At 39.1% G+C, this 25,697-nt stretch overlaps 1 protein-coding gene across 4 annotated transcripts in view; it reads right to left on the reverse strand.

The window, feature by feature from the left end:
- RPS6KC1 (ribosomal protein S6 kinase C1) overlaps window positions 1–25,697 on the reverse strand; it is an 88,538-nt gene that overhangs the window by 60,574 nt on the left and 2,267 nt on the right. The window contains exons 2-8 of one of the 4 annotated variants that reach the window (XM_065834568.2): window positions 23,008–23,043; window positions 22,055–22,168; window positions 18,453–18,573; window positions 9,860–9,975; window positions 7,757–7,850; window positions 3,049–3,108; window positions 1,867–2,229 (exon numbers count right to left, since the gene is read on the reverse strand). In XM_065834568.2, the coding sequence (XP_065690640.1) occupies window positions 1,867–2,229; window positions 3,049–3,108; window positions 7,757–7,850; window positions 9,860–9,975; window positions 18,453–18,573; window positions 22,055–22,114 (814 nt within the window). In that variant the 5' untranslated portion in view covers window positions 22,115–22,168; window positions 23,008–23,043. Of the gene's footprint in view, window positions 1–1,866; window positions 2,230–2,280; window positions 2,398–3,048; window positions 3,109–7,756; window positions 7,851–9,859; window positions 9,976–18,452; window positions 18,574–22,054; window positions 22,169–23,007; window positions 23,044–25,697 lie in introns of those variants that run through there. The other 3 variants (XM_065834566.2, XM_065834567.2, XM_065834569.2) reach the window with 3 other exon arrangements.

Genomic DNA, 25,697 nt, shown 5'->3' on the forward strand with positions numbered 1-25,697 from the left:
CCTAGCCTGAAAAGCATGGATACCAGTGGGTGACACTAAAGGATTATCAGTCATCTGAGGTAGCTGGATGAGTAGCTACTCAACAGCAGAGAAGCAAAAGTCCTTAGAGGGAATGTTAGCAACTGTAAGTAAAACATTTAACCCACTCTAGTTTAACCAGTTATTATGCCTCAGTTGAGCAAGTCACCTACAACACATACAAAAATAGCCTTTCACAACTTCAAGGTAAACATATTAGCATAAGGATTACCATGGATTCAAAGCCAACATGTTTAATCACTGCCACAAGTCAAGTACACACGCATAGTTACCACAGCTCAACTGATGTGTGATAGCCTGAGCTATGTTCATGCCCTAACAGTCTGTGACTGTTCAATAAAGAAATATTTTTTGAAGCTCAAACTGTCATTTTGAAACTGCATCATGGCAGCCTTGCATCACAGTGAGAAGACAGAAGTGGTTACGACAAAACAGGATGTTCTTCAGAAGACCATAACTGAAGGGCACATAGGTCTATGAAGAAGTGGACAAACAGCTTGGTTCTCCAACAGAAGGATTGCCACCACATTCAATATCAAGAGTGAAAACCATTTTGTAACATTGGAAAGATAGGATGCTATTGCAAAGCCACAACAGGCAGCAAAGCAGTAACCCTACTGACATCACTGGGACTTGAAAAGAAAGAAGTAGATTTACTTTTGCCAAGTAAAAAAGACACTTTAAGCAAAGGCTCTGCACATACCTTGGCCCACACCTCTAGTTTTCATCAGTAACCTATCCATCTTTTTTTTGCCAGGCCCCGATAAAGCAGCGCAGCAGGTAACTTTCATTCCTAGAACTGTTCAGAGTGTCTGGACCACTGCTGTGCATCCTACTGAGATGCAGCAAAGGCTTCTGCTTGTGCGTGCTTTGGTATATTAGCATTTAAGTTCCGCTCTGGAGCAGCATAATGCATCTGTGCTTGATAGTATCAAACAAAGCCACAATTCTAATCTCCCTCACTTGATCTGTGTGGGACAGAAGCACAATACACAGACCCTGAATTCACTCGAGGAAAGAACAACCCTTTTCCTGTGCTTTACAGTGTTAAGCCATTGTTGGACAAAATGCAAATATATGAGGTCATGGCTCTAGATTCTCAAGAACTAGAGATGGAGGGGAAAAAACTGTTCCCTGACAGACAAGGTGCAAGGAGACTCCACAGAAATTTGCATATAGTTGCATCTGGTCAGTTAACGACAGTTTTTGCAGACATATATTTACAAACTAAAGTCTTCTGAAAAAAAAAAAAACAAACAATCCTGTTCTCCTTCAGCAGTGCAGGCACGTAAGTTTATGTGCATCTTTTAGTTAGCCAAGGAGAACAGTTCAGTGGACGAAGCAAGAGGCTGTGAGCCAAGAATAGTTCTAATCCTGTTGTGACTGGGAAGTTAACCTGAGTCTGCCTCTCCCCATGCGTAAAATGGGGATAATTAATCCTCACTTAACCATGTAAATTAAATAATGTTGCAACAGTGCTGCAAGTGCCACATATTAATTAATACCTAGGTAATAGAAAGGAAAGAGGCAAAATTGGAGCACTTGGCTACTTACCTGCAAGTCGGAGGTTGTGCCACAATTTTAAAAGAGGAGATATTTGCTGCTTGGAAGATGAGACCCTAAATTATCACCCAGTCTCAGAAAGATTTCTCTCTCTCTCTCTCACCCCCATATGCACAAGAACCATCAAGCACGAGAACCAGGCACACATCATTCTGCATTTCATCTCACCTCTTTGCAACACAGCAAGCTTATGTTAACTAAGGAAATGCCATAAACAAACACCTATAACCAAAGGTAAGGCAAATATAGTGGGAAGATCCATACCTTGAACACCTTCCAGAAGCAGATCAACCCCCTTTCTATAAAAGCTGAGAGCAGCTTCATAATCTTCTTCCTCCTCTTTCTTTAGGGCCAGTTTTATCAACTCGCCTGCTTTCTCCAAGTAATCTTGTTTGCCAGGCTTGGGTTTTAAGCTTCCAGTAAACAGACTATGGCTTTCCCTCTCTCCTTCGGGTTTGCTCCACTCCTGCTCAGGTGCCAGTGCGCTTTGTACTGGGGGCTCAGAAGTAAGACGAAGGCCGACAGCTCTACTGGGAGAACTCTGGTTGGATGCCATGCCATCATCTAACTCAGCAAGAGAGTCTACATCAACAGTCAGAGAGATCAGGTCACTGTCACTGGAGAAGCCTGAAAAAGCGCAGTCAGAAAGACAACCATTACCCTAAATTTCTCACATACCTTAGGAACCTCCAAAATTCTTTATCCCATCCAAAGATTTTAGCTTTCTTCTCAATTATGCAGCTTCCTGAGACTTTGTGCACAGAAATTCCCTGCATGTAAAGCTGTCTTGAAAATTAGTACCTATGGAAATATGGTTTATAAGTTAGCTACAAACTCCACAGAGCAATTAGTCTTCATTTTAATACTAGGAATGAAAAGACCAGCATCTAAAACCCAACTTGAACTTTCAAAGCCTGCACACGGTTGAGCTCCAGGAAAGTTACTCAGTGTGAGTGCTATTAGGAAAAAAAATATTTCAGTCAGCAGGAGCCAGATTACTGCTGCAAGAAATGCCAACATACTTGTTTAGTAAGATAAAGCATCCCCAAAACAGTAAATTAGTAGCTTGAATTAACACAGCGTTACTGTCAGCTTATGCATCATGCAGAACTCTCACTCACATCTACCATGTAAACTCTTCTTTCATTGCTAACACATGGTAAAATGAACTAGCTTACATCTTTTTCACTGAAATTTCAGCTAACACACTTTATTTTACATTTGCCATAAGCTAAAAGCATATATACTTACTGCAAGCTGACCTTCAGTGAATAAACCACAGCAACTTAGCAGGGTTATTTGGAAATAAATGGCAAGAAAGATATTTTATATGTACACCATCTCATTTTGTAAGGATTATCATCCATGAAAAGTGTTCAATCATAATTATGACTTTCTAATAATTTAAATTCCAGAAATGTAAGGGGAACAACTTTTAGATCTCACCTCCACATTCCGATTGGCTCGTAAGCGTCACATCATCAAGCCCACTTAAATCCTTTCGAACTGAAAAGGACAAGAATGACAAAAATATTTCTGACATCCTTTTGTACAACAGATTATATGTTTGCTTGCCATCAAAATGAAAGGGCATGACCCTGCTACAGGTACAAATACATAACACGAAACTGCTCTTTGACTGGCCATCAGAGATATCCATTTGGTAATACACCATTAAAATTGTGAGAGTGGTGTTAGATTTGTCATTTCTCATTGCCTCCAAGATTAAAAAATAAAACACAGGTGCTTGCTTAGGGGAGTCTAATTCAAACCTGAGCACTTCAATTCACCTAATTTCAATAGCAGCAGTACTTTAATCCCTATCTCTCACTGCTCTGATGATTTACAGCTAAGGAGACTTAAAACAGGAGAGCCTTCAAAGCTGGGACCTACACACCAAGAAGAAGAAAAAAAGCAGCTTTCAGTCTCAAAAAATGTCATTCCAGAATAGTACCCTGCATGAGACATATGGAGAGAGCCACAAATTTGGCAGTGCCACCTGGATATCAAGTAGCAGTTTGTTTTATCACCTTGGAACATGCACTCACTGAGACAATAAAATAGGCAATGAGGTCAAGACATTAAGCTGTTTGAACACACAGTAAATCCTGAGCTAAAACCTGTTTTCTTTTGTGTTATCAACAGAGTCAAAAGTTTATCAGGTAAAGTGTTCTGACTTACCTGCAGAAAGTATGTGGCAGTAGCAAGGACCTCAATCAAAGGCAACTAACTCAAACTTTCTTTTTGATTTTGCAACTCCAGAGTTAGAGGAAGCTTACAATTTATGGAAGAGGAATGAGAAGGTACTGTAGAAATACTGCCTTTCTAAAAGATAGAAGCTCCTTCACTGTGATTTAGAGGAAAAATACAGGAAGGAGGACAGATTGCCAGCCACTCTCTTTGTCTGAAAAGCAAGGGACAGTGATGCTTAGTGAAACAAGGCTACTTGAGAGGAGGGTACAGGGTGCACAGAAGAGAATGCTCCTGATCTTTTCAGGGGAGGGACATAAAGCTAAGTGTCCACACAAAGAAAACTGCCTGTGTAGCCCCAAGTCCTGCAAGAAACAAGGCAAACTCACAACAGAACAGTTGCAGAAAGACAGAAGATTTGTTAATTAGTGTATTAATAATGGGCTGTTCACCTGCCCAATTTAGGGGCAGCAATATCAAATGTGGGTGCAGAGGACTGAGAATTTATGAAACAACGTTCAGAGGAGCGAAGTTGTTTTGTTCAGTGAAGAGAAATTGCTGGCTAGGGAATGTATGGGTGCAAGCAGAGACGACTGACGGACAAAGGGTGCACATAATGAATGGGAAGGCCAGGGGGTTGTGGGAAGGGTGTGCTGGCCACCCACACTAGATGAGATAGAGCACATCCACACAGTAGATTTCAGACAGACCCAAGCTCACCTCCCTGCAGTCTAAACAAAATCACGTTTGCGCTTCTCTTGCAGCCAGCTTGACCGAAAGCTGTATGAACACAGCAAGCATGGCAGAGAGCTTGAGCTAATTAACTTTGCTTAAGGGGATGTTCAGAGCGTCCACTCTAAGCATATGCTTATTTCTGGGAAGATAACGTGAACATGGTAAAACAGAAAGATGGGGGGAAAAAAAAAGAATGGAAAAAAAAAATTATCTTCCCAGTGAATTTCTCTAAAGAATTTGGCAATTGGTATAGAAAGATTTGTGAAGAGAAGTTGCATGTATGAATATTATCCCACGTACACAGAGAAGAAGACAGAGTGACTATTTGTCAGGAATATTAGATGAGTATAATGTTGCTGAAATTGAATGTGAATTCCTGTACTTGTCTCTGCCTTGTGCAATTTCACCAGGTATATGAGGAGGAAATGCGGTTTCCAAAAATCAGTGGAAAGCCTGAGTAACCTGGCCGCTTGAAAAGTGAGTTCCCCTGAAAACATGAACTGCCAAACTGCTTTTACAAGCAAGACAGTTATTGCTTATTGTGGTACAAAAACATTTCTACTACCATCAGTTTGTATCTTCTACCATTAATGGGCACACCTTCTGCTGAGTGAACTTTGTCTGAAAAGAACAGATAAAAGTGAGAAAACACAACCCACCCTTATAAGCAAACACCAGCACCTGTCGAGGAATGGGTTTGGTTCTCCTCAGCACAACAGCTTGAAGGAACAGCACCCACCTGGAGGCCCTTGAATGTTCACAACAACTAACAAATGAACGAGTCACAGTTAACTACGATAATCGAACTGGGAAAAATTAGATGCAGGCAGGATGCCCTGAGGAGAGGCAGGGAGAGGACTGAGTCAAGTGTTTCCACTGCCATCTAGAGGCCTTAAAGACAGATGTCTCCTTGTCTCCCAGGTCTCCTCCCCGTCCAAAATGTGGTTTCAAACACGAAAGTACGAGCTGGAAGACAGACGGGTTTTTAGAAAAGATCACTCCACAGAAGTTACAATCTGTATCTGGAAATCCTGTGCTCATAGTGGTTGCAAGTATCCTCTAAAAACACTCCAAGCAGTTCAGAAGAAGAGCATGAAATAATTTTTCTAATTTATAGTATTTTTTTTTCTTCTCAATATTTTATTTCACATAAAGGAAAGGTTTTCTTCTAAAAATGAGGCCATTGTGAATAAAGAATAGAAATGTTCACATTAAGGATTTTTAGGGGCACTTTTTCTTCTATAGGGCACAGTGTAAAAAGTGAGTGCATTGTCAGAATCTGGAATGTTACACGTCACTGAAATAGTGCCTCTTTAAAACTATTTGCCAGTATTCAATTACAGAGGGTAGTTGTGACAAACAGCTCTACACCTTTCCCTTCACAGAATTAAATATTCTGGGGGCAGTAGTTCATTAACATCATAGAAGATACTACCAAACAAAATGCAAAACTCACTGCCCATGTAGAATATATTATACAACTAAGCACAAAGTAGTTTTACCAAAGCAAGTTCTGTGCTGGGAAAAAAAAAAAAAAAAAAAGAAGTAGTTGAGGAAAAAAAATCCTCCCAAATAAGCTTAGTAAGTGTCTGTATAATAATGTGTATTTATACATGAGCCTAAAACGGTTTCAAAGGAAAATCTGAAGGGTTAGAAAATAATTTTAGCAGTCTTAAGGACCTAAACAGAACTCAGAAAGACATAAATATCTAAAAATTTGCATGGAACTCCACAGATGATTATATGCAGAGATGCTTAAGTTAACTCAGCCTCCAGGGGCAGGCAAGAAGCTCTAGCAGAGTATTTATTTGGGCTGACTGACGCTACCTTAGAGCTATATTATTATTTAGCGGAAGTGAAGTGCCTCTAAAATTACTCTACATGTGGTATCCAAGTCAGCATAGACATCTTTACACTGTGCAAAGGAAATGCAATTATAGGAAATGGAAAAAACCCTCCACTGGCATAGCAGAACCACAAAACTTAAGTTAGGAAGTTAAGGAAGGGATTTCTAGTTTTCAACTGAACACAGCCCACGCTGGTTCTAACACACAACCTCTCAGACTTTCAAGAATAGGGAGTTCTTTTCAGGAAACAAAGACTGCTAGCATTTTTTACTTAAGAGACATAAACAACTTGCTTATCTACCCAAGCTCTGCAGTAGACTATAACATTCACCACTCCCTTATGTGCAATCCAGAAGACATACTTAAACTTTTAAAATATGATACTAACTCTCTTCTGGATTTTAATAAGCACTGCAAGCTTAGTGATACTCAGAGCATGAACAGCTAAATGAGAACCCTCCAAAATGAACAGGACTGTTCAAAACTTAGACCCATTTTTCATGCTCTAGGCAAATTCAGACAGTCCTCTTTGTATTTATTGATCAGCCTCAAAATGATTTTAAAGTTCTCTGAAAATTATTACAGGTTGAGACCTGGATCATGATTAGCAGTGAACACTACCATGCTGTTTGCCCAACTTTTTGGGAGCAGGCAGGATTATCTACATTTAAATCAGAGGTTCAGCTCAGCACCAAAGCAGTTCTTTTTGAGCAATCGGATTCCTAGAATGGACTAGACAAACTCCCTGAAAACTTCATGCTATAGAAGCAAACTTCCAGCAGTGCAGACAGAGCTCTGCTGAGCCCAACTTCTGTTAATCTCAGTTCTGGCATTTCTGTCACATGAAGCAATCAGAAACTAGATCACGAAATCACAGAATGCTGGGGATTGGAAGAGACCTCAAAAGATCATTCAGTCCAATCCCCCTGCTGGAGCAAGAACACCCAGATGAGGTTACACAGGAACGTGTCCAGGCAGGTTTTGAATGTCTCCAGAGAAGGAGACTACACAACCTCCCTGGGCAGCCTGTTCCAGTGTCTGTCACCTTCACTGAGAAGTTGTTTCTTCTCATATTCAAGTGGAAACTCTTGTGTTCCAGTTTGTACCCATTGCCCCTTGTCTTATCACTGGTTGTCACCGAGAAGAGCCTGGCTCCATACTCGTGCCACTCACCCTTTACATATTTATAAACATTAATGAGGTCACCCCTCAGTCTCCTCCAAGCTAAAGAGACCCAGCTCCCTCAGCCTTTTCTTATATGGGAGATGCTCCTCTCCCTTAATCATCTTTATGTCAATGCTCCTACAAACATGGCACTTGACATTTACGTGCTGCTTTAAAACAGATCATGCTATAAGGTTACATGAGAAAAGAAAGCAAACCTTCAGAGCTGCAGTCAGACAGGTTGTCAGTCAGAGAGTCAGACAGAGGCTCAACAGGACCAATCAGTTCAGACCCATCGTGTACCTCTCCACCCTGAAAAAAGAGAGGGAAAGGAATTAGTTAGCTGCTGTGCTCTATGGCAAGTCTCATTACATAGCAGCGACAGTAAAAATTAAATTTTCTAACCAGTGAATGCTCCATTACTTTACGGTTAATGCATTTAATTAAACTACATAAGCCTGCAATATTAAACAAGGATTTTTGGTTAGGCCATGTTTGTTTGCCACAGACTGTCCAGGTATCTAAACAGTTACCCTATGGCAGCTTCTGTGGTGAGTAACAAGGGTCCTGAACCATCCCGGCTGCAGCAGGTCTGCCTGCAAACCCCTGAGTTTAAGAGGGAAAGAATAGTGATGCTCCTGCTCTCTTGTGGTACATATAGTCTGCGCCCTTCAGTGGTGTTGTCAAGCTCAGCAGGTCCCTCACACAGGAGTGTTTGTCCATCAGACCAATGTCCCACCCATGACCACTATCTGCAGTTCAGTTGCAGGTGAGACTGGACAAACATGGAAGATAAGGCCATCTCGGCATATAAGGAGGACATTATTCCCTCCCAAGCCTGGAAGGAATCAAAGGTAAATGAAATAACAACAGGAATAATTGACTGCACTGGAAAGCACCTAGATGTTTGTTTGTTTAAAGTTGCATGCTTTCCATGCAACTTTACCAGAAACTGCACCATTTCCAAGGCAGTGTTACAAATGGGCATTGCTCAATTGTCTTGAGCTGGCCCAGGGCACTTGCACACTAGCCAGCCCATTTCTCTGGAGTCTATAGTACACAGATACACACAGCTCTCTCTTCAATCGTTTCTAAGACTTCACTGTCCAGGTCTATCTCTCCATTGCTATTTGCACAAAAATCTGAAAAGGAACAAAACCACCCATGAGCTGAGTTAAGGTCACTGGCTGAGCTGGTGACTGATCGAAACATAAGGTTTTCTTATAGGAAAACATGACACAACATCAGCTAACAATGAGCCTAAATTATTACACTCACATAACTCCCCTTGTAGGCATGCTTGCTGCTATAAAAATCAACACCTTTCTAGTTTTATTCATGGCCTTACAAAGCCAGAAAAAGTCCATCAGAAGCCTAAAACTAATATTTTTGTTAAGCAAAGGAAGGGAAAAGAGCTCTAAACAAATACCCAAAACCACAGAAGTATTTCCAAGAACAAAAAAAGTGCAAATATAAATAAACTGAAAAGTAAAATATTCTAACTCAGTCTCCCATTCATTGTTGCCACCAAACCTTAAAGAAAATTATTTTAAGATTTTAAAGTGCTCTGCAATAACTGCATCACGAAAACAAAGATTTTTAAGGTTTGCTGTAATTTTGCTTTTGCATATATGACATTTAAATAAACTTGTCAATACACTTAAGTCCCATCTCAGCCAGATATGCATTTTCTTAATTCCAGGGAGTTACTATCCTTATGCCTATGTGTTTGCAGAATGTTGGATGAAGCTACTGAAAATAAAGAGGTTTGAAGGAACTACTGAAAACAAACTGCTTCAGATGTAATAAAGAGGAAGTCCGGATCAACGTATTGTCATAAACTGCATTTTGGAGAGCAGTTTTTACAACACTTACAATCAGCATGTTTGATTAGTTATATGCCAAATTTGTTGTCAAGGACCTGAATCCGTAAGAGGCCATAAGAAAAGAGTCAAGACAGTCTTCCTTCCTTTGGTTTGAAACCATAAACACCTACATAAAATATAGAAACAGTGACAGTATTTCTATCATTTCTCCACTGAACACCTGAAATTAACATCACTGGTTTTGCTCATCATTCAATAAACAGAAATTCCAAATCCCTTCACCTGAAGTTCCTGTAAAACTTTCCAACTTGTAGAGGTGTAGCACTGGATTTTTTTAAAGCCACATTTCTAGAGTGAATAGAAAACTCCCAGTCACTGCACAAAGCATGTCAGATCAGCTCATTGTCACTCCACAGTTTACAAAGTAAAGCAGAATCAGCACTATACTTTATTCATATCAGTAAGAAGCAAACACTTCTGCAAATACTAACAAACCTTAAAAAACTCTTCAAGCTGTTTGCTGTTATAAAGAGCAGGGATATTAGCAGAAAACTGCAAGAGATCTTCAGCACATTGCCTTCTTTCTTCAATCACAGTTTCATCAAATCGCCCTGGAACAGACACACAGATTGACAGTTTTAGAAATAACTACACATTTATTCTGTAATAATAACCACCCCTAAAAGAAAAAGAGACAAAAGCAACCTTCTGGAGACAGTGCCCTGAGTCTATGGAAGTCATTCCAGTGCTTCAGGAGAACATAGCACATCTTCAAGCTTCCTATTCTCAATTGTCCCTAGAGTCCCATCTTCCACAATCCACTCGGATGATGAAAGCTGGCAGCTACGACAAGAATCTTCGCCTTCTCGTTGTAAGAATATGTGAGGCAACACTCTTGATTAGTCAAGAGACAATAACGGATGTCCAGTGTTATCTAACAATAAATGATACGTGCACAATTTGACAATATGCCAGTCAGTGTCAGGCTTGATTACAGCCCAAATCCTGTAAGGAGCTGAGCGTTCTTCACGTATTCTCAAGAACAACACACGATATGAGCAGATAGTAAATGAAGTATTGCTAAAAGCCTCCAAACAGCTCATCAGTTCCAAGGTGCCATGGATGGAGGAGACAGAGTGTAAGGGAGAAGGCAAAGCCCTGCTACCAGGCACTGACGCTTTCCTCTGAAGTAGCTCCTTGCGGACAGGGTCTCAGCTCCTCCTGGATTCAAGAGGTAAGCAGAGCCAGGAAGTAGCTCATTTACTAAAATGTGTGATCCTTTCCTTGTCCCTACCCAGCACCCAAGACATTCCAATTAGGTAAAAAAAAAAAAGAAAAAAAAATTAAAAAACAATCCCACAGTTCACCTGAGAGATTTACTTCTCAGAAGAAAGAACCCTTGGATTGCTACCTTAAATTCACGTTCTTCACAATTGCACACAACTTGTTTTAGCTTTTCATGTCAACATCACTTTGTTGTTGAAATAGTTACAAGTTTACAAAAGAAAAAGGGCAGAGGTTAACAGTAATAATTGGAGGAGAATAGAACAGATATTGGAACAGCTATACAGAGGGGAAAAAAAGGACTGGGAAGACATGTTCAAGAAACAGTATTGCTATAACAGCATGACCAGAAAAATAAGAACCACCTGTGACAGTTCTGTGGCATTAACCTTTGAAGAGGACAAAAGAAAGACTGAATACAGAAGCAAAATTCATTTATACTCAGAGCAAGCAAAAAAATAATCCCAGAAGAAAATATCAAAGCAGGATTCTTTCCAGAAATTCTTCAAGTAAATAGTTCCTGCCCATGTGGTATCAGAAAAAAAGAAAATAAAACTAGAAAGACACACACATACTCACAAGATCACAAACAAAGCTTTTGGGGGTTATTTTTTTCATGAAAGGAAAGGAAAGATATTGTTGGGCTAATTTTCAGCTGGATCGGTTCCATGACTTGTTCACCCTGACCTTTCAGCTGTACAAACACGAGCAGCCGCACAAAAGAGCAAGCAACAAGCAAGCAGAAAGAAGGCAAAGGCAACACTACCACGTGGGGTGGCAACGCTGAAATCAGGCTCTATTAAACTGCTCAGATTTCCTGTGTCTTCAGAGCAACACAGGGGGTGCGTTGGGGCTTCTGCTTCATTCCACGCCAAATAGGACATCATGAAAAAACAATTTCCCCTCAGCAAAGCACAGCAGCATGTGCCAGTTAAATGAATCTACCAAATAACATGAACGCTGTTATAATGAAACAGAAAATCAATTGCAAAGAGATAAACACTGAACAAGGCCAGAAACGGACAACTTTCACAAGTAATTCTGTAAGGTATTTGTCCTGGTTTCCCAGGGATCTTTCTCTCCCCGATCTACTCCACCATCAAACCCAATAAAAACTAATTTTCCTCATATTTTCAATACCTCCCCCCGGCACCGGGGAGGATGTGTCAGGACCAGCACTGCCAGGCTGACCAGCACGTTCACCCATTGCCCAGGGGCCACAAACCCGCAGGTATGAGCTGAGCCCGCCTGGTCCTGGCAGCACCACAGCTCATCCTCCTCTTCCTCAGGTGGCCTTTCAACAACACGCCAGAGATACAATCACATCTGCAACCGTTTCCCCTCTCAAATTTAGCTGATATTGGCCACATGAGTAGGAGGTTTGAGTTTCTGACAGCACAGTTACATCAGCCTCATTGTCTTAGGAAGCCGAGCTAAAAAAAAAAAACAAACTCACTACACAACACAAATAAAATACGTGTTTGAACAGGGCCATTGGAACATTAGCCGCTGTCCCATTTTCCAGCTCACCAACATCATGATACACTAACGGGACAACCACTTACAGAACTAGAGGACCTTGGGGGAAGGAAGAAGATAATTCTTATTGGTTTGTTCACAGACTACCTGGCATCTTGCTGGCAGTTTCGTTGCCAGGCAGCCCTGCCTACCTCCTTTCTCCACTCCCTTTTTTCATACTTTTAACCAATCTTGTATTGCTCAACACCTTATTTTCATCCTTCTCAATCAGGTGTTCAAAGGTGCTTAGGTACTCAGCAGACTTTTCAAATATTTTGATCAAGTCTTCCTGCATCTCAATCAATGTTATTTCCAGTATTCTTTACATCTCTCGGACACATGGAAACTTCATTACAAGGATGACGTCTTTCCAGGGTTGTAGGAAGCATCAACTACAACCTTAACATATAACAAATACATTAGCACAGTTCTGCTATTCCTCCAGCAATGAACCATTCAATATTTCTTATATACATGGACACCAAGTGTAAAATCCTGTAAAGAACAACAAAGCACCTAGCAAGGTTTGAGTTTATATTTTAGTTAGTTTCTCACAAGATTTCCAAATGTACACAACACCTAATTCTTAAATATGCTACTTCCTTTGCTATTTTCAAATCCAAAAAGTATCCTTATCTGAGCTGCATAATGTGAATCATCTTTCTGACTCACTCCTACCAAGTTATCAATATCTGGGGGTCTTTTTAGGTTTTTTTTGTCAGGAGGCAGAGTATTTTTTTTACACTAGAATACATTCCTGCAGTTATATACAAGAAATGCTGAGCACAGATTAACCAGTATTTTGGTAAAATGCCATGTCCAGCCAACATACGGGTATTCTTAGAGCATCCAACAAAGAAAAGTAGTTTGAAAATACTGAAAAAAGTTATATTGATGAATATTTGGGAAGGGGAGTAATCACTTCCCAGAAATAGGTATCATAATTGCTGCAATTCAGATGAGCTTTAACAACTGGATCTGTTAGGACATTTCAGATTCCCATGCTCTGTTGTAAGAGCATAAACATATATGTACTTGTACATTATAGTGATCAAAAGATGTGGTGTAAAACGTGCAATGAAGTTCAGTTCTGCAGACATGGCAAGCCTTTAGTGGCATGATATATGGAAGCACAGCATGGCCCATTTGTTTTTAAATACCTCTCCGTTTTCCACACTATCTCCCGAAACTCTGAATGCTGAACAAGTTGACAACACCTGCTGGCAATGCTGATTAGCAACTAATTTAAAAGCTGCAACAAGTGGAATATCACCACAGGGAAGAAACACTGCAGAAGTGCTCCACTAAAGAGCTTGAAAACCAAAGACTTTATAGGCACGGTCCTTGCAGCTCACCATTAACTGAACCAGACTGAAAATAAGTTTGTCAAAAACGCAAAATCTAATAAGATTACATATTTCCTCCAGCATAAAAAGTACTAGAACTGATCTGAAGATAAATGCTCTAAATTAAAAGAAAACACACAGAAGCTATTATGTGTGGAAGTCAGATAGAAGAATACACAGTAAAATTTTACGCTTTAAATAGAAAAATAATTCCTAAATTGAAGAGGCAGACATTTCTGCTCCTTTCAGCTGTGTATCAATCATTAAAATTTTTTTCTACATTACCTGCTCTTTCCTGTATTCTTCTGTGGCTCAGCTTCATTCAAGCGTAGTGGATTTTGTTTAGGTTCAGTTTTAATTTCAAAGAGCTTTTTATAAATAACTACATTGCATATTTCTGTAGATTTCCTTTTTTTAAGATGTACATTGCGGTCACTTTTATTGACAAAATACAATAGTAGAAGGATGTCTTTCAGAGGGATTTCACTCAACTCTTTCCTTGCTTCCAGAGTTCGTGTAAAAACAGCTAATTTGCATTTCTGGCAATTTTAAATTAGTTACTATATTAGAAGCCCATACTCTCTTTCACCCAGATTTTCTTTTCTTTTTACTCCTCTCTTTCCTCCCCTATGAATAGCTACCATATCTTCTACCTGAAATTATATTACATTCTGCAAATCTTAGCTTTTTAAATAATTTGTCCAGTGAGCACTCTACTCTGTAAATCAGACATAAAAGCATCTCAGGATTAAACTAATCATATATTCTCTATTTAACCATTAGTGCACAAGTTCTGATGCAGCACCAAAATTTACCCCAACTTCATAAATAGGTAAAAATAAAAAAGACGTAAACACTGGATACAATTTAGCTGGCACGAAAGACAATTCAAACCAGGAATTTTACCCAGCTTTGCACAGAGAACCATGAAATCCAAGTTCAGCTTCCTTGTCTCTCACTGACCTGGTCCACATAACAAGGGGTTAAGCCAGAGGGTCCCCCAAAGCTATACGGGCAGATTGGAGGGTTATAAACTAACTCTGGCTTCTTCAAAGCCCCTCAGTGCCCTGCCTACATGCATTAGTTATCAAGAATAAACACAGCTGCACAAAGTAGCAAAAATTACACATCTGTGGCAATATACGGTCCTGAAACATCAAAATGAAACTTTGTGTTTTCCAGGCTGAGATTTTGCCTCCAAGGGAGTTTTCACAGAGTTTCTCCGGCACCCAAGGCAAAAAAAGTGCAGCCAGCACATGCTGCCACGGCACCATAAACCTGGACAGGATTACAGTGCTCTCACCTCAAGTAATGGGAAAAAGGTTGGCTAAACAACATCAGTTCTGGCACTTTGCAAACTGACAGGCTTGACTATCCCAAAGTAACAGTAAAGGCCAAAAAAACCTCACATCAAAAATGGTAATACACTAAAAAAAGCAAAATACAAAAAATAAATATAAGGAAATAATTTTTAAAACACCACTCATACAATAAAAACCTTAAAACGTAGAGAAAATACACACAAAATCAATGCTTATAAAAAGCACAAAAAAAGCTTATGCTAAATGCATGCGAAAATGTGAAAAATTTTTTTGCATATTTTTCCATGTGTAGCACATAGTCAACACATGCCAACACACACCAAAAACATACTAGACACAAAGACATGCTAAAACCATGACACAAGGAAAAAAAACATGTAAAAGCATGCAATAGGTGTATGCCAAAAAATTTTTAAACAAACACTGGATGCTAAAACATGTGCATGTACAACACACACAGGAAAAACACTGGAAAAATATGCACTAGATGCATCCCCAGTGCTGCTAAAACTGCTAAAAACACTACACACAAAAAACCTGCAAAACCAGGCATTAGATGCATGCCAAAACACACCAGACAGTAGCTGGATGATAAATGCACAACACATGGGAAAGAAGCATCCAAAAACATGCATGATAACAAACGTGGAAAACAGGCGCTGTGCACGGAAAACATGTGCAAATACACTACAAAGCGTGTACCACATACATGTCAAAAAACACCAAAAAAAGGCACCGGCCAAGCCCATGCTGGATGGATACACAGCAAACAAATGCCATAAATGTGTTATATGTTAAAAAAATCCATCAAAACATCTTAGAAACACTGTGGCAATGGAAAACAACACTGCAGCCATGCCTCAGAAACAAACAAAAGATTTTAAAAAGTGCAAAAACCTTGGGGAAAAAAAAAGAAAAAAAGAGCATGGAGAGACACATGCCAAAAAACACCCAACGTGCTGGACGCTCAAGATACCACAGCAGCAAAGTCAAACATGTCACGGCAACGCTTCAGGAACCAAAACCCACACACCAAAAAAGAAAAAAGGAAGAAAAAAACAAACACACAAAATCCACACCAGGAACCTTGCCAAAAGAGAGCATATGAGCACATGGTGCATTCAAGAAAATACCAAATAGGCTGCATGCTAAACACGTGCATACAAAAACCATGAACACAGAACGGATGCTTAAAAAAAAACCACCACACACAGAGCAACCAAAAAAAACCACACACAAAACCAACTTGTAAACTCCAAGGAAATGTCTTCGCACCCCCTAAAACACCCAGCAAACTGAAAAGCCCCCCCAAAACTCTTTAGAAGCCAAAAAGCCTGTCGAAAGCCACATCAAGAAAGTAGATTCGTGCCAGAGAAAATGCCAGAAGTTGGATGCTTAAAAACATGCTAAAATGCCCAGTAACTGTATGTGGTACATGCATGCAGAGAAATGCCAGACACATGTTGGACACTTAAAAGAAAAAAAAAACACAACATACTAAAAAGCAGCACCAAACCCATTCTGCACAGTTAGCAACTCCTTAGAAACACCTCAAAGATACTCACAAAGCATGCAGTAGATGCATGCCAAAAAAATGTCAAACATGCTGGACAAGTTAAAAAATGCTGAAAAATGCTAGGAAACCCACTGAAAATAATGCAGTTTATGGATGAAAAAAGGTACGCCTAAGAAATGTTGGACACCAAAAAAAAATAAAAACAAAACAAAACAAACCACCACACGAAAAAAAGCAAAGGCAACACCTTAAGAAACAAAAACCACATCAAAAAACATGCAGAATTCACACCAGAAACCTTGCCAAAAAAGAGAGCACATCATAGATGTTTGCCAAAAAATGCCAAATGTGCTGGATGCTCAAAATCACCACACAAGATACATACAAGAAAAAAAAAAAAAAGAAAAGAAAATGACCACACCACACTAAACCAACCTGTAAATACAATTTAAGTGCCTTAGTAACCCCCCAAAATACCTTAGAAACTGAAAAGCCTCACAAAAAACACAGCAAAGAAGAACACATGGTAGGTGCACACCAAAAAGCACCAAATGTGTTTTGAACTGACAGCAATGCCTTAGAGATGTCATTGAAACACTCAAAAAGTAAGTGGTGGGTGCATGTTAAAAACAAGGCCAAACCTACTGGACAATCGAAAACCAGCTGAAAAATGTGTGGTATACGCACACCAAAAATCACACCAGAGAAATCCTGGACACAAACAGTGCTGCAGCCACACCTTAAGACCCAAAACAAAGCCCAAAATCCACATCAGAAACCTTCCCCCAAAAACCAAAGAAGAGCACATGGGAGATGCATGCCACAAAACACCAAACACCGCGCTAGATGTGTACCAGAAAACAGCATAGCAAAGGCTAGATCTTTAAAAAAATAATACACTAGAACAACTTGTAAATGCCAAGGAAATACCTTTGTAGCCCCATAAGCACTTTAGAAACCAAAAAGCCTACCCAAATCCAAACCAAAAACGAGCATGTGGTAGATGCATGCAAAGAAATGCCGAACACTTGTTTGACAGCTAAAAAATGTGTTTAAATGTTTGAAAAAAGGGCTCAAAAGCACATGGTAGGTGCACACCACAAAGCAACAAACCCATTCCGGACAGTTAGCAACACCTTAGAAGTGCCTTAGAAACACTCACAAAGCACATGGTAAATGCAAGCCAAAAAAAAAAAGGCAACCCACCTAACATGCTAGATGCTGAAAAAAATGTTTAAAAACCCACTGGATATCGTGCAGTATACACAAGCAAAACCACCACCACCACTTTGCACTGAACAGAAAGAACACATGCTAAAAACAAAAGCTATGAAAACAGACATCACTAAAAAAAAAAACAAAAACAAAACAAAACAAAACAAAAAAACTAAAATAAATACAACACACTGCTAAAATTAAAAACAAAAAAAACCCACTGTGGTAGATGGAGTTCTATATAGAATCATACCACTTCACTGAAAATCCACCTATAGCTTATTTGAGATTATATATACATCAGGATTAAGTTAAAACCTTTTGTTTTTAAGAGCTAATTACTCCTTGCCATGTATTTCTCACATAGTCACAATCCTCTTTGGGTGAAATTGTTAACCGCTCTATGTAAAAGTGACCTCAAAAGTCTAAGCTAGATAAAATTAATAATTACAATCAAATTCCTAAAATAAAAAATTATTTTCTGCAACAACTACTTGATACTTTTACTATAGCTAATCACTAGAAATCACACACAGCTCATATATAAAAACCGCTGTTCATTGTTCAAGTGCTATTCACAAAGCTAATATAGACTACATGCTCCTGAAAACAGCAACATATGTTGGAAAGATACAGAGCATATATACATCAATAAATATTGGAGCCAATATCTTTAACATGGAAGCAAGGACATAACTTGCCTTTAAAAAAAAAATGAAATTATTCAAGCTATGATACCAGCACACCTACTAATAAGACATAACAAACCCAAAAGTCGAGTAATGAAAGCAGATAGAAAAGAGTTCCATGCAGCTGCAAAACAAGATGCACTTAGAGATACTGAGTTAGCAAAGACTTTCAGCAAGTCAGGAATAAATTATGCTTACCAAATACTATCGCCTTGGCAAAAGGTGGGAAGAGTTCTGTATGTCTGCATAGGTTTTTATGGATTTGCCAGAGATCTTTGTGCAGTTTCTTAAAGTCACTGTATCTCTTCCAAACGACTATCTGGAGCAAAGAAAGGGAAGATGGGAGAAGTACTGGTGAGATTCATTGTTCACATAGCATCATCTCACAAATACATAATTATTTTTTTTAAGTTAATCATACCACTACCTTCAGCAAATATGTTTAACAAAAATATACAATCAAGCGCTAAATATAACAACCACAAAAATATTGTATTGGTTTGTTATCTGTCCCTAGTCCCCATTTTGACTACTGAGACTACAGTGTATAGAAAAAAAACATCAAGTAAAAGCAGTAGGAAGAAAACAGAGAGGGCAAAGGCAGCAATGTTTCAGCCACACTTAGATCCAGAGCTACACAGGGAACCAGTAAGAAAGGAGAGAGGACGAAAAAAAAAAAAGTCAAATAGGAGTGTTGCACTATCCAAAACTCAAGAGCACACTGTGCTTGACATAGCTGTGGGTATGAGGGAGAGACAACAGCAAAGAGAAAATGAGGAAAGAGAGATCAATACAAGTAAGAGATTCTTAAGGACAGTGCTTTAAGCACCTAGGACTACAAACTGGCTTGTAATTTACGTGTTTATGTAAAATGTCAATCAGGTGTAAATGCAAGCCCACATTTTAAATGGTTTATTACTCATAACACTGACCAAAAAAATAATATGTTCCTTTTGTAATCTAGGCAAAATCTCCAACTTCAGGAATGCAAAGAGAGCTTTGGTTCATTACACCCACTTTTCCTGGTCCATCCTTTTCAGAAAGAAGTAATCATCTCCCAGCCAGGTATCTATCTCATCCTTCTTCCATCCCATTATTTCTATTCTTTCATTTGAGGAGGAAGAACCCAGAAGGAAAATCAGGTCAAGAGAAGAACCAAGCAACAAAATTTACACTTGACTGCTAACCAGTTCGCTATCAAGATGAAAAATAGAATGAAGGCATTTTATATCTTGGCCTCATTTTTGGTCAGACTCACTAAGCCATCATAAAAAAACCTCAACACTAATGTAAAGTGATTAAAGTACAACAGGATTACAAAAAGAAAAAAAAAAAAAGAAAGGAGAGAGATTGCAATGCATTTAGCAGTTGAATCCATTGTTCCATCAGTCAAAATGTCTCAATTAGCTTAATACAAGTAACCACAACTTAAAAGACTTCAAATATTTCTGACTGATTTAACAGGTTGCCTTCTGATGAGTAATCATAATTGAAAAACTACATTTTTCAAGCAAAACAGATTCAGAGCCAAGTAAAACATTTCATTTTAGAAGGGGTTTTGTTGGGGTTTTGCAGGTTTTTTGTTTGGTTTTGGTTGGTTGTTGTTTTTTAAATACTAAGGTCAGAGCCTTTTGTGTATCAGCAGATGCAAGTCCTGCCTACAGAACAATGCACATAAAAGGCAACAGCACTGTTAACAGTAGATATGCAAAGCTTTAATATGGCAACACACTATCCACCCTATAAACTTAGCTATATTGAAAGTAGCAGTCCTGATTCAGTCCCACCTATTGTGCACACATTTCCAGGACTCAATTACAACTGGTACTTGGAGAAGTTCAACAGACAAGGGAAGAAAAATCAGAATCTCTTGAGAAGGCCAACTAGTGATTTTGCTATCAGAAATAATAATTTTTTAATCCTGTACTTCCATCTAATCCAATACGGAGAAAGTGGATGATCAGCACTCCTTGAACAGTGTGCATATAGAACATAAAATTGCTTAAGATGGTCAAGTCTTAAAACATCAGATTATTGTATTGCAGATACTTGGAGACAACATGAAAAGCTTCCAGAAAATAAAAGCATGAGGTTCCATTCCGTTGAAAAAAGTATAATTTTTTTACTGCTGCGGGTGATCTCCCGACAGCCAAGAGTAAGAAAATAAATATCCATAAGAAGTTTGCAAAGCAAAAGCAGCCAAGGTCATCCTAAAACCTTTCACAAACTCATGGAAATCGTGCCTTTGCATGTGTGTGGTTCAGCAAAGTTAGCAAAGCTCCCGCTCTGACACACTCATTAGAAATCAGATTTGGAGGAAGGACATATTGTACTTTGAAGCTCAACGAAGCACAGCAAGCATATCATAAAGCATATGTTAGACCTGTAATGCAATAAGGTGCTTGTCATGGCTAGAGCCAGTAGATCTCTATTAACTCATGTGACTCATCTGTTCCACAATGAACAATCCTTTCTCCTCTGTGAATAAGATTAAAAACCCACAGGACTACCCTAGCTAAAATTGCCTCACAGGCCACATTGCCACCATCAATCCCCAGAAGCAAGGAAATTAAAGTTGAGTCCGCTAGCCTTTCTGTACCTATTAAATCCTCCACACACAACTTCACATTAACTTCTTTCATCCTTTCGAGAAGAAAGCCCTCACGAGCTCATCTCCCTTCCTTCCCAGCAACAACAGTTGAGGTTATCTCGAATTGTTATCAGCTGCACCGGGAGAGATCCTGTATTAAAAGCTTGTGTCCCAAAGGGCAGCTAAAAAAGGTGACAGAAAACCAGCAAGTAGAGTTGAGGTCATGGTACACAGCCTTATGTACAATTGTACCTATGTAATGTATGCATCAGCATCACAGCAGTAACATTAAAAGAGACTTCTGGACGAGCAGGAAGGCATGGCTAAGTGGTCCTGTATTGGTGTGGAAAGGGGGTTTCACAAGCCAGACGGTAGCACTAGGGTGCATGTGTGCACAAAACTTCGTCTACTGAATTTCTAACTGAGCATTCTGGAAAACTGCAGTAAATTTCCTTTCAGTGGGAACAGGTCAGGAGCATATTCTTTTTCTTCCAAAGGCTGCCCACAATTCTTTTTCTATCATAGGAAACCAACACACGTGGTTTTCTGACTACAACTCACCCTCATGGCAACTACCATCTAGGATATTCCTTTTAATTTCTAGGTACTTTCAGATGCTTGCTTTTAACAGAATCACACCATGCCTAACACGCTATCACATGCAAAATAATTAATTTGATACAATGAAGGGTGAAAAAGGTCAATTATCAACAAGTTCATAGCGCAGTTATCTCTTCTTGCACACCAAAACATGTGGAACTCTGCATAGCTAACCTACAGCCACAGACCCAAGCAATGACCAAAGCAATAACTAAAATATATGGTTTTGCTATTATTTCAAAACTACTTAACATATATTCATGCAATACTCTAGCTGAAAGACACTTACAATATATTTTTTCTGATGAATGGCTCATCAACAGCTGTTATAAAGTGCTTTTCCCCACAAATGAAGATTAAGGTAATGGCAGAATGTGCTCATGAATAGGTTCAATTCAGGAGTCTCCCTGGAAAAGGTGAACATCAAGCTACAAACTACAGTAATGCAGTTCTAAAACCAGATCCATCATTATCTCTGATTCTGATAGGCCATTTTAATCTTACAGAGATTAAAAAATGCAAAAAGCATGAATGCTCATGTTTGTCCGATTCTCAAGATTTCAAAGAAGGATGCAACAAAGGGGTGTTGGGTGTATTAGCCAATTCTCACCTCTGCCAAGTCACTAATCAGTAACCCATGTTTGATCACACTGAGATGCAATGAATTCATTTATGGGCTCTTCTTTCATCAACTATCCAGGTTCTCCTCAACTGTAGTAAGAGACTGCACCAGAAATTGAACATATGCACATGTTACACAATGTCTGAAAAGCAGTAAGGTTGCGCTTTTGAAGGAAGATTTTGCATGTACATAGTATAATAGTATCAGTGTCAAGTCATTAGTCCAGAAGAAATCAAGAGGGAAAAAGAATTTTTTTTTAATCTTAATAAAAATGTCTTAATAAAATGGCTCCTGACAGTCTTTTGAGGTACTAAAGAGGCACAAGGATACAGCAGACCCTTATTCAGAGCCTTTTTGGAAGACGCAAAGAGCGAGCAATTTGAAAGTTTATCAAAGTATATCACTGGAAAATACTTAAGGAGCCTCAGAGAGACAGAGGCATAACACGTGACTTGCAGTCTAATCTCTCTCAACTTATTCCTACACTCCTCCATTTTGTCTCTTCACTAATAGACATTAATGATGTAGGCTTTTCAGTGAAGTGTTGGTTAAAGAGGAAAAGAGTACCTACAGCTGAGACCTAAGACTTGGATTGTGGACTGATCTCTAATTTTACCAGTAGGAGTTAAGTAACCATCAATTCGCCAATTCCAGCCCTGAGAAAAGAGCTTGCAAAGTTATCAAAGCAGTTTTGTCATCAAAAGGCACTTTACTCCCTAAGACTTTGTTTCAAGTCACTATTCATCACCTGGGGCAGAACTGCAACATGTTATGCTAGTGACTGTTTTCAACTATGAAAGCTAAAGACAAATGGAAACATACAAAAAACTGTTCACTCAATTACAATAACAAAACACACAGAAATTGCCAAATTACATCAAAGGTGCTTCAAAAGGCATAGTGTGATACACAAAGACATTAGCGTAAGTTTAAGCTGTTACCTCCTGGACATCCTCTGGATTTTTTCTTGAAACAATCTGAAAAGCAAAACAAACAAAAAAAAAAAATATAAGCACTTGAATTTTCAGTTTGGAAGTTAAAGAATAGCATACAATGATCTGTTGCTGAAGAGAAAAATCTGAAAAAAAGGCACACAGATGCACGTTCCTCTGCACTCAGAAATGTTTTCATTTAGTTTTAGAGAAGTCTAATATTCAATTACAACACGGTGAGGTATTTTAGCAGAGTCAGCACTGTGATTAGAAATAAAGACATACATTCTAGGCAAAATGGCACAGAAGGCATATCACAAAACAAAGCTACACAGAGCATGTCCCCCATCATAATTCCAGTCTCTTTGTATTAATTCATATTAGGGCCGCATCACTCCCAATAAGCAGAGCTAATTAAGGCTACTTGGCTTAATATAAGCTGCACACAACCTCACCGTAAATGTGAGCCTTTGCATTTACTGAGACAGTATTTCCACTTTACTTACAGCCATCAACGCGTACACGTCTGACTCTGTCCTTGTGTATTTGTTTCTCCTTAAACAATCTTTACCTAATTAATTATACATTACTTCATCCAGAGGAATATTGCAGTGAAAGCGAGGCTTGGCTACACATCATAAAGAAGCCCGTATTTTCTCAAGATTTTTTTCTTTAAAAAAATATTGATCGCAAAAGCCTTCGTAATTCAAGTTCTGTATTCACCTCAGAAACAGCAGTAAGAGCGCAACCACACAAACAAATAAAGCAAATAAAAACATCTTTAATTCATAACTGCAATTACCTTGTGCAAGTCAGTTAATCCTCCATTATAACTCAGCCAAAGCTGTTTAACAAAATAATTAGCCTATGCTTAGCTAAAGTAAAACAGGGGATTCTCACTCCAGAGACTATCCACACACTGACACACCCCAGAATAATTAGCACTGTGAATAGGTGATGGATATAGGCAAGCGCAAGGCGTCCACGCTACTTGTACCCCAGAGACTAAGACAACACCCCGCTGAACCACAAGCACTAGCAGCTGCTGCCCTAAGATGGAAGTCACTGAATCCACATTTCCCTCTTGCTAAGCAACAAAAACGTAGCCCTCATGCTCCCCACAAACTTGCTCTCTTCCTCCCTTTCATTTCTTAAGAATCCTTGCCAAAGCCTCCCAGATTTCATAACATCAGTTTACTGCACAGCCCAGTCACTGTAATCTTCTACACATTTTGGAGGAGACAGGACAGAAAAGAGAAATGTTGCCTTCCCTAGCAGTCTCCCAGAAGACCTAAAACATTTTCCTTCACAGTTCTTTCTCTCACCTGGCACATCAAAGTCCTCTTCTTCCAGCGTAGTCTACATTGATAAAACCTTCCTCAACTTTTCCTCACTCTTGAGTAACCTAATGTTTGACAGCTTTGCCAAATTGTAACTTTGGCGGTTGTTGCTCCTTCATTCACTACCAGGCAGTTCTTACGTACAATTGATGAAATATTTCTAACTTCCTTTCCTAATAGCTGGCATACTTGATGCAAAGAGCCTGTAGAGCTGAGGAAGAAGATATCGTAGGCATGGCTACACAGCACAGAAGAATACCAAAGGGCACACACCCACTGCTTTGCTTTTGCAGTTCACCTTTAGTTAAAGCCTTGCAACGGTTTTGGCAGCTAGGTAAGTTACCAGATGGGCAGAAGGAGACACAGAGAGATGAGTAATTACCCAGCCAGTTAGTAAGAACCTGGAATAAAACCCAGAGGCCCTGTTTCACACTTGTTCTAATGTTACATTGCCTTCTATATCTACCAGCCATGCCAACTTTAAGTCAGTATGTAATAATTTATGTGTTGTGCTACTTTGTTCTTCATCTCCTTTTCTGAAGGTCAACCTCAGAAAGGTCTGCCCCTTCAGTCCAACCTATAATCAACCCAGAGATGTGGCAAAGATCATCTAACCCTCCAAATTTCCAGTGCACCTTTGTTAATCCTCCCGCAAGGATCAATGCAGACAGCTCCTTCTGCAAATCTGTAAAGCAAGCATCGTTAATCTATTTTTAAAAATACCAGTAGGATACTCGCCAATGAGCTAAGCAATGCATAATTACTATGTTAGGCTCTGAAAACAGAGATCCTACAAGGATCCTCACCATCAAAGATTATCCTGTTCCTTGTTTGACCTGCAGATATCCAACATAACTCATGAGAATTTTAATTATCATTAATAATTGTAATCTTCTAAATTATCTGAACTTCTATTAGTGGCCTATATTTTCAGGTATCATTAAAGAACATTCCTTGTATCACAACTTGCTGATAACTTCTTTTCTTTAGCCTTTGGAAATGGATGTAAAAAAGTCAATATTAATTTAATCTTGTAAACTGTGAAAAATATATACTCTGCTATACAAACAAAATCTTTAAGAAAATGCTGCAGACAGATCACTTTAGCACTCAGAAGAGATTGCATGAGTAGTTGTGCCTTTGGGTCAGATGTTTAGGAAACACTATACAAGTGCTTTCTCACCCATGATTATTAAACTATCATTACATTGGAACAGAAAGCTCCTTTAACTTAAATTTCATGAAGGATTCACTCATAGACCACTGAAAGGAACCAGAAGACTCCACCAGCATGTACCGAATGCCCTAGATCTCAGTCAGAAGGGTATTCAACACAACGGGAAGATCCACCTCACTTTT

The sequence above is a fragment of the Patagioenas fasciata genome, chromosome 3 (assembly GCF_037038585.1).
Source record: "Patagioenas fasciata isolate bPatFas1 chromosome 3, bPatFas1.hap1, whole genome shotgun sequence".
Taxonomy (NCBI): domain Eukaryota; kingdom Metazoa; phylum Chordata; class Aves; order Columbiformes; family Columbidae; genus Patagioenas; species Patagioenas fasciata.